Source organism: Entelurus aequoreus, linkage group LG23 (assembly GCF_033978785.1).
Source record: "Entelurus aequoreus isolate RoL-2023_Sb linkage group LG23, RoL_Eaeq_v1.1, whole genome shotgun sequence".
NCBI lineage: Eukaryota > Metazoa > Chordata > Actinopteri > Syngnathiformes > Syngnathidae > Entelurus > Entelurus aequoreus.
The window spans coordinates 20,366,176-20,378,764 of NC_084753.1; the positions used below are offsets into that span (position 1 = coordinate 20,366,176).

The 12,589-nt window shown below is 40.7% G+C and overlaps 4 protein-coding genes across 4 annotated transcripts; all 4 read left to right on the top strand.

The window, feature by feature from the left end:
• Nucleotides 1–2,689: 2,689 nt before the first annotated feature.
• LOC133640501 (histone H4) lies at nt 2,690–3,029 on the top strand. The gene has a single exon (XM_062033955.1). The coding sequence runs from the start codon at nt 2,704–2,706 to the stop codon at nt 3,013–3,015; it is 312 nt and encodes a 103-aa protein (XP_061889939.1). The 5' UTR covers nt 2,690–2,703; the 3' UTR covers nt 3,016–3,029.
• A 2,130-nt stretch (nt 3,030–5,159) lies between these two features.
• Nucleotides 5,160–5,636, top strand: LOC133640499 (histone H2B 1/2-like). Its single transcript, XM_062033953.1, has one exon. It carries the CDS (start codon nt 5,165–5,167, stop codon nt 5,540–5,542), a length of 378 nt encoding a protein of 125 aa, XP_061889937.1. The 5' UTR covers nt 5,160–5,164; the 3' UTR covers nt 5,543–5,636.
• Nucleotides 5,637–8,282: 2,646 nt separating this feature from the next.
• On the top strand, nt 8,283–8,687 carry LOC133640505 (histone H2B 1/2-like). The gene has a single exon (XM_062033958.1). The coding sequence runs from the start codon at nt 8,286–8,288 to the stop codon at nt 8,661–8,663; it is 378 nt and encodes a 125-aa protein (XP_061889942.1). The 5' UTR covers nt 8,283–8,285; the 3' UTR covers nt 8,664–8,687.
• A 3,026-nt stretch (nt 8,688–11,713) lies between these two features.
• Nucleotides 11,714–12,112, top strand: LOC133640504 (histone H2B 1/2-like). The gene has a single exon (XM_062033957.1). The coding sequence runs from the start codon at nt 11,735–11,737 to the stop codon at nt 12,110–12,112; it is 378 nt and encodes a 125-aa protein (XP_061889941.1). The 5' UTR covers nt 11,714–11,734.
• Nucleotides 12,113–12,589: the final 477 nt, after the last annotated feature.

Genomic DNA, 12,589 nt, shown 5'->3' on the forward strand with positions numbered 1-12,589 from the left:
TATTTGAATATTTGTTCTTTAATTTTTTTATGTGTGTTCTCTAGTCTAGGTGATCTCTACTATGCACATTTGCAAACTTTTCCCCAATGTGTTTGCTTTTTCCTTATCACTAATTGCTATTCCTCCATTTCCTTCTTTTACCGGTATTTTTTATAATACTTTTTTACCACTCATCTTCTTTAACATTGACCACACATCTCCTTATTTCACCTCCCTTCCAATATTTGAGCAATACCTCCACAATGCATTGTGTTTGCTATTCCACCATGGGACCAGGTTCTTTTACCCCCCAACTGACCTGGGCCGCGACCGTTTATTTTCATTATAATTCAATTATTATTATTTATTTAATTAATTTTTGTTTAAATAGGGATGACATACATATGTTATTGTATAATTTAAGTTTGTGTGCGTGATTGACAGCCTAAGGCTTATGAGGCACTTATTTTATTTATTTTTTTATTTGAACTTAAAAACGTATGAGCCTATGCCTATGCCTACAACATAGGCTATGGGTTTATCTTTATTTTCCTGCCTGTCGTTGACAATGGAGATTGTCTGATATTTTGTCCATGGCTGCAGATCAACTCAATAAAGGTTCATCTTTGTCACGAAATTGTTCACTGTTTCACTGTGCACCCCGCCCTCATCCTATTTGAGCATTATAACGTGTAACAAGTTAATATTCATTGAAATAAATTCAGAATTTTTTTTTTACCTAACGAAAATATAGGCCTAGTCTTTCTAAAACATTTTTTTAACTTCTTAAAAGCATCGTTCTGCTTGCTGCAACTGCGTACACAAAGTGTGAGGAACACACTTCTGATCTGAGGGCATTGGCAACAATAGTCAACACTTTCTTAATGGAAATGACAATAATATTATAATAATGATAAATAATATTATCACGCATTAATATCTCTTAGCCTCTACTATGTGTGGCCAAGAGATATTAATGCGTGGCACGCATTGAATGTCTCTGCTGCATTGGATCAGTCTCCTTTCTTTAACAGGCAAAAGCTTTCTAACCTCACTAATGCCTTGCATCGTCTATATTAGATATATAACAACGGGCGGGTGGCGGGTGGGTGTAGTTTTGATAAAATGTTGGTTTGGGTGGATGGCGGTGGATGGCGGAGTGGATGACGACTTTTGTGATGCGGTTGCGGATGAAATAATTGCCTATACCGCGCATCTCTAATGCATAGTGTGCAGAAATGGGTTATTGTTTAGTTTTTTCTCCTTGTAACTTTTGTCTTTCTTTAAAATATGGTATTAATTGTATTTTTAGTTTGTGTGGTGGAAAAAAGAAGCAATATTAAAAATATATATATAATGTATTGTTTGCTATATCATTGCAATAAGAAAAACCAAAATGATTTTTATCTTATTGAAAACGGTTTGACCAGCATGTCATATTTTACATTTGTTGACGATATTTCCAAAAACTCATAAATACAGAATTATTTTTAATGTGTAAAATCAATTTTCACAAGTCTATAATGGATGGGGCAGCACGGTTGCACAGGGGGTTAGTGAATGTGCCTCACAATACAAATGTCCTGAGTAGTCCGGCTTGGGATCTTTCTGTGTGGAGTTTGCATGTTCTCACCGTGACTGCGTGGGTTTCCCTCCGGGTAGTCCGGCTTCCTCCCACCTCCAAAGACATGCACCTGGGGATAGGTTGATTGACAACACTAAATTGGCCCCCAGTGTGTGAATGTGAGTGTGAATGTTGTCTGTCTATCTGCTGTTAGCCCTGCGATGAGGTGGCGACTTGTCCAGGGTGTACCCCGCCTTCCGCCCTAATGCAGCTGAAATAGGCTCCAGCAGCCCCTCCCGCGACTCCAAAAAGGGTTCAAGCGGTAGAAAAGGGATGGATGGATATAATGGATGGATGATAATGTGTGTGTGTATTCCAAAATTAGGATTGACTTGATTTGATCCACCTGCTCAGTGACCTTGTGGTTAGAGTGTCCGCCCTGAGATCGGTAGGTCGTGAGTTCAAACCCCGGCCGAGTCATACCAAAGACTGTAAAAATGGGACCCGTTACCTCCCTGCCTGGCACTCAGCATCTAGGGTTGGAATTGGGGGTTAAATCAAGTGCTGCTCACTGCTCCCCTCACCTCCCAGGGGGTGATCAAGGGTGATGGGTCAAATGCAGAGAATAATTTCGCCACACCTAGTGTGTGACAATCATGGGTACTTGAACTTTATTTGGTTTGCATTAAACTAATAATTAGGAGGAACTCCCAAAAGCCAACAATTAAAGTGATCAGGAAATGGAAACTGTTTGCATGGCAGCTCCCGCCATCAGTGTGTGAATGTGTGTGTGAATGGGTAAATGTGGAAATACTGTCAAAGCGCTTTGAGTACCTTGAAGGTAGAAAAGCGCTATACAAGTATAACCCATTTATCATTTAATTTATCATTTTCATGGTAATCTGCTGTGATACAATCATGTACATGGCAACATTCTTGTTGGTTATATGACTAACTGCAACATTTCAATCAAAGTTAATACACAATGCATACTGAAATAGATCATTCTTCCTAGTGACGTCATGGGGGAGGGCTGATCACTCAAGGACCGCCTATCCCACATTACCTTAGTAGTCTTCTCTAAGGTCCGCAGTTATGTGATAAGTTGGCCGCTCAACTGCTTGCTTAGTCACTCACACATTTTACTATCATCTATCAACATGTCTGGAAGAGGCAAAGGAGGCAAAGGTCTGGGAAAAGGAGGCGCCAAGCGTCATCGCAAAGTCCTCCGTGATAACATCCAGGGTATCACCAAGCCCGCAATCCGCCGCCTGGCGCGCCGCGGAGGTGTGAAGCGTATCTCTGGCTTGATCTACGAGGAGACTCGTGGTGTCCTGAAAGTGTTCCTGGAGAATGTCATCCGTGATGCGGTGACTTACACCGAGCACGCCAAGAGGAAGACTGTGACCGCCATGGATGTTGTGTACGCGCTCAAGAGGCAAGGGCGTACTTTGTACGGCTTTGGAGGTTAAGGTCTGCCTATACATCAAGATAACAAACGGCCCTTTTAAGGGCCACGCAATTAATCTACTAGAGCATGTTTACGTTTCGCATTCATTAATGTATATGTTGCACTTACTGACCCAAATACTGGTACCACCAGTTAGTGAGATCGGCAGTTCTTTTGACTGTACTGAATCACTAGAATCAGTTCCTTAAATTGATTCGTTCAAAATATTCGTTCACCGAATCAACCCCCCAACCCCCCCCCCCAAAAAAATGGGGGGTGGGAGTGCGTGCGTAGTACAGACATTCGCGCACTGCGTAGGGACTCGCGTTAATCTAACAACGACAACAGTTGCAGTAGAAGGGATAATAATAATAATAATATGAATCAGAATTGATCCCCAAGGAGACATTTATTTTTGTTACAATAACTGTAAATAATAGCCCATGTATGTGTACATACATTAGTTATTATTTTTTATTTTAAATCTTCTCAAAACAGCCTGCTTACACTTTACCACCCCGCCCCTTCTTTCTGTCTCCTCTACTAGTCTACTCTTCATTTTGTTTTCATGTGGCTTGTTTTCATGGATCGGCAGTTCTTTTGACTGTACGAATCAGTGACTGACAACGCCACACTGTGAGCCGCAGTTCATTACGTGTACCGAATCTCTTCTGCAGTTTCTTCTTTGACAGTACGGATCACTAGAATCAGTGACTGACAACACACTCTGGCCAGTTCAGTACGTGTACCGATCACTTCTTGCAGCAGCAGTAGAGTTTAATTGCAAATCAGCATTATTATAATGATGATGACTAGCTACTAAAAACAACAACAACAGTTGCAGTAGAATGGATAATAATAATAATAATAATATGAATCAGAATTGATCCCCAAGGAGACATTTCTTTTTTCTAGAGTCCAGCAGTGAAAAACACCCCACCAAGGACTGTTTCACTCGTCAAACCTACCCCTTCATTCTAAACTATTTTAGTCTATCTTGAATCTGTCGCTACCAAGTTAATAACTAGGTTAATTGTAATTAATACTAATAAGGTTAATTGTTGATGAGACATATCAAGTCTTTTTGGACAGCTATCTAGATGATTTGAGAAATGATTTGCAAAAAATAGTGCTAAATGTTGATTTCAATTACTTTAATCAAATTTAAACAAAAAAAAAATAGATTCATTTTATGGTTTGTTCTGATATAGGTCAAGTGTACAAATTAGATAAAGTTGTACAAGTTTGTATTTACATTTTTACTATACCCTATTTTTTATTCGAATTTAATGAGCACTTTTATTAGCATACGCATTGTATTCTTACGTGTGTTTTTATCTGTATTAAAATGCTACAGAAATCTCAGTTAGGGAACATTGGAGATAGTGATACCATTGCCAATGCATGAGGATATGACACTGAAAAACAAAAAAACAAACAAAAAACATTACAACTAGCCAGTCTTTTGAACAGCTCAACGTTTCCACAACATCCGGCTCCCTTCAAAAAGCCATAAATCCCTTCTGTCATATAAAATCACAGGACAAAACAGATAACAGTGTTGTTCTGCACTAAATGCGTATCTCATTAATGTTCAACATTATATGCAGTGTATCCAATCAGCTAACAATAAAAGGACACACTTGCTGTTTTGTAATATTGAGTGACTCATTTTATTGCCAGTTATCTTATTTAAAAAATGACAGCTCAAATGACTGAGAACAGCAAAGTGTGGGGTTTTCTGGCTGAAATCAGTAAACCGACTTCCTGGAATAGTTTGGAAACTGCTCGAGCCTATTTGAACATTTTAGTCAATCTTACTTTAAGCTTTACTTTCCTAAAACATATGCCATTAAATGAATTGAAATTATTGTAACAAAAAAACAACAACAACCTGTATGTCTATATATTTATGTACATCATTGCTTGACATATAGCTGCATTTGAAGACTTTTGTCAAATTTAGAACCAAAACGGCCACACATTTCTGTTCAACGGGTATCACGTGACTATGTTGTTGCACTGCCGCGCATTTTTAAAACCGCCTACCAATGCGAAACTATGTCAGCCAATCAGCAAACGGCGTTGTCACAGTCAAATTTGCATAACATTACTACAAGAGCACAACAGGCACCTTCCGGGGTCATTCGCTTGCCGAAATCTCAATCACAATGCCTGAACCACAAGCCAAGGCTGCGCCCAAGAAGGGTTCCAAGAAAGCCGTCACCAAGGCTGCCGGCAAGGGCAAAGGAAAGAGGAGAAAGGCCAGGAAGGAGAGCTATGCCATCTACGTGTACAAGGTGCTGAAGCAGGTCCACCCTGACACCGGCATCTCGTCCAAGGCCATGAGCATCATGAACTCCTTCGTCAACGACATCTTCGAGCGCATCGCTACTGAGGCTTCTCGTCTGGCTCACTACAACAAGAGATCCACCATCTCTTCCAGGGAGATCCAGACCGCCGTGCGTCTCCTGCTGCCCGGCGAGCTGGCTAAACATGCTGTGTCTGAGGGCACCAAGGCTGTCACCAAGTACACCAGCTCCAAGTAAATCGATCTCTTGATTTACACACCTAACGGCTCTTATAAGAGCCACCCACTTTTACTGAAGGTTCACGTTTCTGCCTATCCTTCAAGTGTTCTACTCCCTGTATAAGGTCACTATGCTCCCATGAACCAACGATATGGATTTTTTTGACCAAATTATTGGATCTGTGCTAACTATTTGAATAATCTGATCCCATAAGGACTATTGTTGCTCAAAGCAGTTATCAAATCAATTGTATATCTTATGAAATACACATTCAAAATAACCTGTATATTAGAAATGGTGAACGTGGTTCGTTATACTGACTGATTCCTGTGTGTCACTCACCAAAGGGAATCGTTTCATTCCACATAAAACACGTGCTGAAGCTTGCACAAGGTTACTGCATGCTGATGCTTGCCCCCCCCCCCCCCCCCCCCCCCCACACACACACACACACACCACTTAATTCACTCAGCTATAGCGCATGCGTAGAACATTGTTCGATTGGGATTGCACAAGTCTTGCGGTCAGTCAACCGTCACAAGGTGCGTGCGAAGGGACTTGCACGTAATGTAACAAGTACTGGCATTTACTGGCACAACTTTAACCGTAACTGTATTGATTCTACAATTATGACAAAGATAAATGTAACTTTGTCTTGATGAACCGCAGTCTCTATTCAGTTAATATATCCACAGCAACAGTTGTAGTTGTTGCCCAACACGCTTGTCCCTCTCTGCCTGTTGGCTCTTCATGCAACTAAAAATATTAACGCAAAATTAGCAAACTGAATGAGATCGCTATATCGCCATTGTGGGACAAATAAGCCGTTGGGCATCCAAACATGCCTGGGTTATTTCTACTAACTACAAATCAGTTCTCAACGTTCGCTTGTCCCTCTCGAGGTGGCGGGGGGTGGCTTGAGTCTATTTCAGCGGCACAACCTGGACAAGTCGCCAACTTATCGCAGGGCCAACACATAGACAACATTCACACACTCGGGTTAATTTAGTGTTGCTAATCAGTCTATCCCCAGGTGCATGTCTTGGGAGGTGGAAGGAAACCTGAACGCATCGTCGTCACGTTGTCATTGCTGGTTTATGAGCAGGCGAGCATGTTCGGCAGCGCACAATCACGGAGTACTAACAAGCAGTGTGTAGACAGAAAAGGGTGAACGGATGCATTTTGGCTTAAAAACTATAGATAAAGGTGAAGTTATAACACTGAAATGCCCTCAGTAAGAGGTGCTTTAAAACATGGCTAGCTAGCTAGCTAGTGGCTAAAGTCCAGCCCCAGTCGGCAGTGTTTTAGCTACTTCTAAATCACTAATCCTCGCCTCCATGGCGACAAATAAAGTAAGTTTCTTACAAGTATCATCCCTGCAAGACAAGGAATAGCTAAACATGCTTTTCTACACACCGTAGCTCACCAGCGTCAAAATGTAAACAAACGCCATTGGTGGATCTACACCTGACATCCACTGTAAGGATACCAAGTACAGTAGCATATCTAGTCGATACTGCTATGATTACGTTAATATTTTTTGCCATCACATCTTTCATTTAAAAAAAATATATATATGTTTATAAACTCAGGAAAAATGTCCCTGGACACATGAGGACTTTGAATATGACCAATGTATGATCCTGTAACGACTTGGTATCAGATTGATAGCCAAATTTGTGGTATCATCCTAAACTAATGTAAAGTATCAAACAACAAAAGATTAAATGATTGTTACATTTTAACAGAAGTTTAGATAGAACATGTTAAAAGAGAAAATACGCAGATATCAATAACAGTAAATGAATATATTAGTAATATTGTATTATATATATTATATTATTTATTATCATTCGTGTCTACTTTGAGCAAACTGTGGTGCTGAATTTCCCCCAGGGATCAATAAAGTACTTTCTATTATATTCTATTAAATGAACAAGTAGATTAATAATTTATTTTCTACCAAGTTGTCCTTAATAATGTTGAGATAATAATAATATATATAATAATAATAGAATGATAAATGACACAATATGTTACTGCATACGTCAGCAGCTAAATTAGGAGCCTTTGTTTGTTTACTTACTACTAAAAGACAAGTTGTCTAGTATGTTCACTATTCTATTTAAGGACGAGCTTGCAATAAGAAACATATGTTTACCGAAAAGTTTTAAAATAATTTTGGTTCCGGTACCACAATATTGGTTTCGGGACAACACTAGTCTTTGTCTTTATGTACATCAGTGCATAAACATCTATGCACTGATGTATCTGCATTATAAAGCTATTTAATTGCTTATCTCAGGGCATTTAATCGGTCGCAACTGGACTGTTTGGTTTGTCTTAGAAGACGTTTCGCCTCTCATCCGAATAAGCTTCATCAGTTCGTGCTCACAGACTTAGCATTGGTCAGATCTGGTTTAAAAACTAGAGTGCACTCTGTTTTCCTTGATCCTAATTCATTTCCTTGTGCATCTAGACTAAACTAGATCTGACCAATCTAAGTCTATAAGATTACAATGACCGGGATGAATAAATTGCTTGCCATTCACATAGCATCAAAACAGCCACACGTTTCTTTTCAACGGGTATCACGTGACTATTACTGTTGCACTACCGCGCATTTTTAAAACCGCCTCCCAGTGCAAACCACGTCAGCCAATCAGCAAACGGCATTGTCACAGTCAAATTTGCATGACGCTACTACAAGAACACAACAGGCATCTTCCGGGGTCATTCGCTTGTCAAAATCTCAAATACAATGCCTGAACCACAAGCCAAGGCTGCGCCCAAGAAGGGCTCCAAGAAAGCCGTCACCAAGGCTGCCGGCAAGGGCAAAGGAAAGAGGAGAAAGGCCAGGAAGGAGAGCTATGCCATCTACGTGTACAAGGTGCTGAAGCAGGTCCACCCTGACACCGGCATCTCGTCCAAGGCTATGAGCATCATGAACTCCTTCGTCAACGACATCTTCGAGCGCATCGCTACTGAGGCTTCTCGTCTGGCTCACTACAACAAGAGATCCACCATCTCTTCCAGGGAGATCCAGACCGCCGTGCGTCTCCTGCTGCCCGGCGAGCTGGCTAAACATGCTGTGTCTGAGGGCACCAAGGCTGTCACAAAGTACACCAGCTCCAAGTAAATCGATCTCTTGATTTACACACCTAACGGCTCTTTTAAGAGCCACCCACTTTTACTGAAGGTTCACGTTTCTGGCTATGCTTTCAACTTTTCTACTCCCTGTAAGGTCACTATGCTGCCATGAACCAACAATATGGATTTTTTGACCAAATTATTGGATCTGTGCTAACTATCTGAATCATCTGATCCCATAAGGACTATTGTTGCCCAAAGCAGTTATCAAATTAATTGTATATCTAATGAAATACACATTCAAAATAACCTGTATATTAGAAATGGTGAACGTGGTTCGTTATACTGACTGATTCCTGTGTGTCACTCACAAAGGGAATCAATTCGTTCCACATAAAAAATGTGCTGAAGCTTGCACAAGGTTACTGCATGCTGATGCTTGCTCCCCCCCCCCACACACACACCACTTAATTCACTCAGCTAGAGCGCATGCGTAGAACATTGTTCGATTGGGATTGCACAAGTCTTGCGGTCAGTCAACCGTCACAAGGTGCGTGCGAAGGGACTTGCTCGTAATGTAACAAGTACTGGCATTTACTGGCACAACTTTAACCGTAACTGTATTGATTCTACTATTATGACAAAGATAAATGTAACTTTGTCTTGATGAACCGCAGTCTCTATTCAGTTAATATATCCACAGCAACAGTTGTAGTTGTTGCCCAACACGCTTGTCTCTCTCTGCCTGTTGGCTCTTCATGCAACTAATAATATTAACACACAATTAGCAAACTGAATGAGATCGCTATATCGCCATTGTGGGACAGATAAGCCGTTGGGCATCCAAACATGCCTGGGTTATATCTACTAACTGCAAATCAGTTCTCAACTTCTCATCATTCATTTAAAAGAGCCGTTCAAAAGACTTGACTCGTTCACAGACATCACATTGTTGACTGTGATGTCTATAGATCCGGGGTGGGCAATTAATTTTTACCGGGGGCCGCATAAGCAACCCGAGCACTGGTGGAGGGCCACACTGACAATATTTCAATTAAATTTTGCTCAATATTATTTTTGATATACCATAAGATAAATAATAATAATTTCATTTAACCTAACTTAACTTTACACAAAAGCAGATTGCTTTTGATGGTTTTATTTTTTAACACTGTCTTACACAACACTTCCTGATGTATAATACAATGCAAAAATGTCAATTTCTGAACAGGGTTAATTTCTGTGACTTTATCCTGCATTATCCAACATTTTTCCCAGTCAGATTTGGACAACCATCTGTTAAAAATCGTTTTTAATCATATTTATTTTATATTGTTTTTATATTGGTTGTATATGTAATTATTTTTTGTTTTTATTCAGTCATTGTTGGTGGAGCTACGGATAATATTTGAATATTGTTCTTAATATTGTTGAGCAGCACTTTGGAAGCATTTTGTTGTTTAAATGTGCTATATAAATAAAGTGGATTGGATTGGATTGTCACACCTGCCAGCTTGTCCCATTTCAGTCCTAACATGTCCAAACACGCATTTACCTATGTGAACAAGTCATTACCTGTGGTTGTCTCTTTAATTGACTGCATGGCTGCCAGCTCCTTTGGGGTGTGAAAGTCTGTAGTTATCCCACGTAAGAAGGTGAGCAGCTGGGCGGTGTCACGTACATTACAGCTCTCATCCAAAGTCTCCGGGCATTATCAGCGCAACAGAGTCCAATAAACTCTCCGTCAAAAAACGCCTTACTTTTTCTGGCGATTTTGTGAGAAATGACGAAACTTGTCCTGACTGCTGCATCTCTGGGGGTGTGAAATATGGCAAAAAGTCCTTGTTGGGTTTGCAGTTTTACCATCAACGCATCAGCCTCTCTTGCCCGCGATTCATCAGACAGATTCCGGTATTTTTCCTCGTGCTTCGTCGTGTAGTGGCGTTTCAAATTATATTCTTTAAACACAGCAACCGGTGTACCACAAATTAAGCACACGGCTTTACCTTTAATTTCTGTAAAGAAATACTTGAGAGTCCATGTCTTGTTGGAAACACGGCATTCGTCATCAACTTTTCTCTTTTCAGCGTCTCATCACTTGTCGCTGTGCACCTTCGCTTACAGGTTACACACGGACATACGCCCATAAATAACACTTTTAAAAATAAAAGCAGCACAGTTGTATTGCACGCACGACATAGATGTTTTTTAAACTTTATTTTGTAATATGTGATTGCCGCTGTTCACATTCACTCACACACGCGCATACGTCCACACGGAAGTAATACAAATAACGCTTTTCAAAACAAAAGCAGCACCGCTGTATTGCACACTCGACATAGATACTTTTTTAAATGTATTTTGTCATTTATGATTGGCCTCAAGCGGGCCGGACAGGGACGCACAAGGGGCCGGATGTGGCCCGCGGGCCGCAGAATGCCCAGGTTTGCTATAGATGGATGATCAAAAGACTGTCTTGCCTTTGTGTTTTTTTTTTTTAATCAAGGGAATAATCATTGGTAGTAGTTATAAGACACAATGTAAAATTAAATCATTAAAAAAATTACACACTTATTTATAGGTAGGAATCTTTCTGAAATATTGGCTATAATTTGTTTGGTTTTCATTGTAAAAAAAAAATATACATACAGCGGTGCCATATCCCCATGCTTTGACAGTAACATTATTTTGAATTGACCTTCACCTAAAAAAACCTTTCTAGCAGAAGAGTTTTTTAAAAATTCAGAAATAAATCTCAAACGATAAAGTGTATGTGTGTAACAAAAACTAGGGATGGCATTTATGGCTCTTTCATTCATTTCCTTGTGCATCTAGACTAGACTAGATCTGACCAATCTAAGTCAAGAAGATTACAATGACCTGGATGAATAAATTGATTGCCATTCACAATGTAGCATCAAAACAGCCACACGTTTCTTTTCAACGGGTATCACGTGACTATTACTGTTGCACTACCGCGCATTTTTAAAACCGCCTCCCTGAGCAAAACCATGTCAGCCAATCAGCAAACGGCATTGTCACAGTCCAATTTGCATGACGCTACTACAAGAACACAACAGGCATCTTTCCGGATCATTCTCTTGTCGATCTCCAATCACAATGCCTGAACCACAAGCCAAGGCTGCGCCCAAGAAGGGCTCCAAGAAAGCCGTCACCAAGGCTGCCGGCAAGGGCAAAGGAAAGAGGAGAAAGGCCAGGAAGGAGAGCTATGCCATCTACGTGTACAAGGTGCTGAAGCAGGTCCACCCTGACACCGGCATCTCGTCCAAGGCCATGAGCATTATGAACTCCTTCGTCAACGACATCTTCGAGCGCATCGCTACTGAGGCTTCTCGTCTGGCTCACTACAACAAGAGATCCACCATCTCTTCCAGGGAGATCCAGACCGCCGTGCGTCTCCTGCTGCCCGGCGAGCTGGCTAAGCACGCTGTGTCTGAGGGCACCAAGGCTGTCACCAAGTACACCAGCTCCAAGTAAATTGCACTCACAATTTACATAATCAACGGCTCTTTTAAGAGCCACCCACTATGTCAAAAGAGAAAGTTTCAAAGATAAAGCAGATATTGGGATATGTAACTTATATCAACAAATACACGTTCATGATGTGTATGTGTCAATGATATTAATTATGACGTACAATCAGGTAGTTAACAAAAGGAAAATCTGTAGTACAGACAGTACAGTGCAGACATTCGCGCACTGCGTAGGGACTCGCGTTAATCTAACAACAACAACAGTTGCAGTAGAAGGGATAATAATAATAATAATAATAATTAAAGCTGCAAGCAGCGTTGGTCGGGTCCGCATATTGGCAGGTGCTAGTCCTAGGTGTCCCAATACTTTTGTCCAGTGGTAGTCCTGAGTGAGACCTACATAGAGGTTTTTGTTCGTGTCTCTACGATATTCGTACTGGGAGTTAGAGGAAGTTGTGTCTGTTTTTTTCCTAGGTGCTGC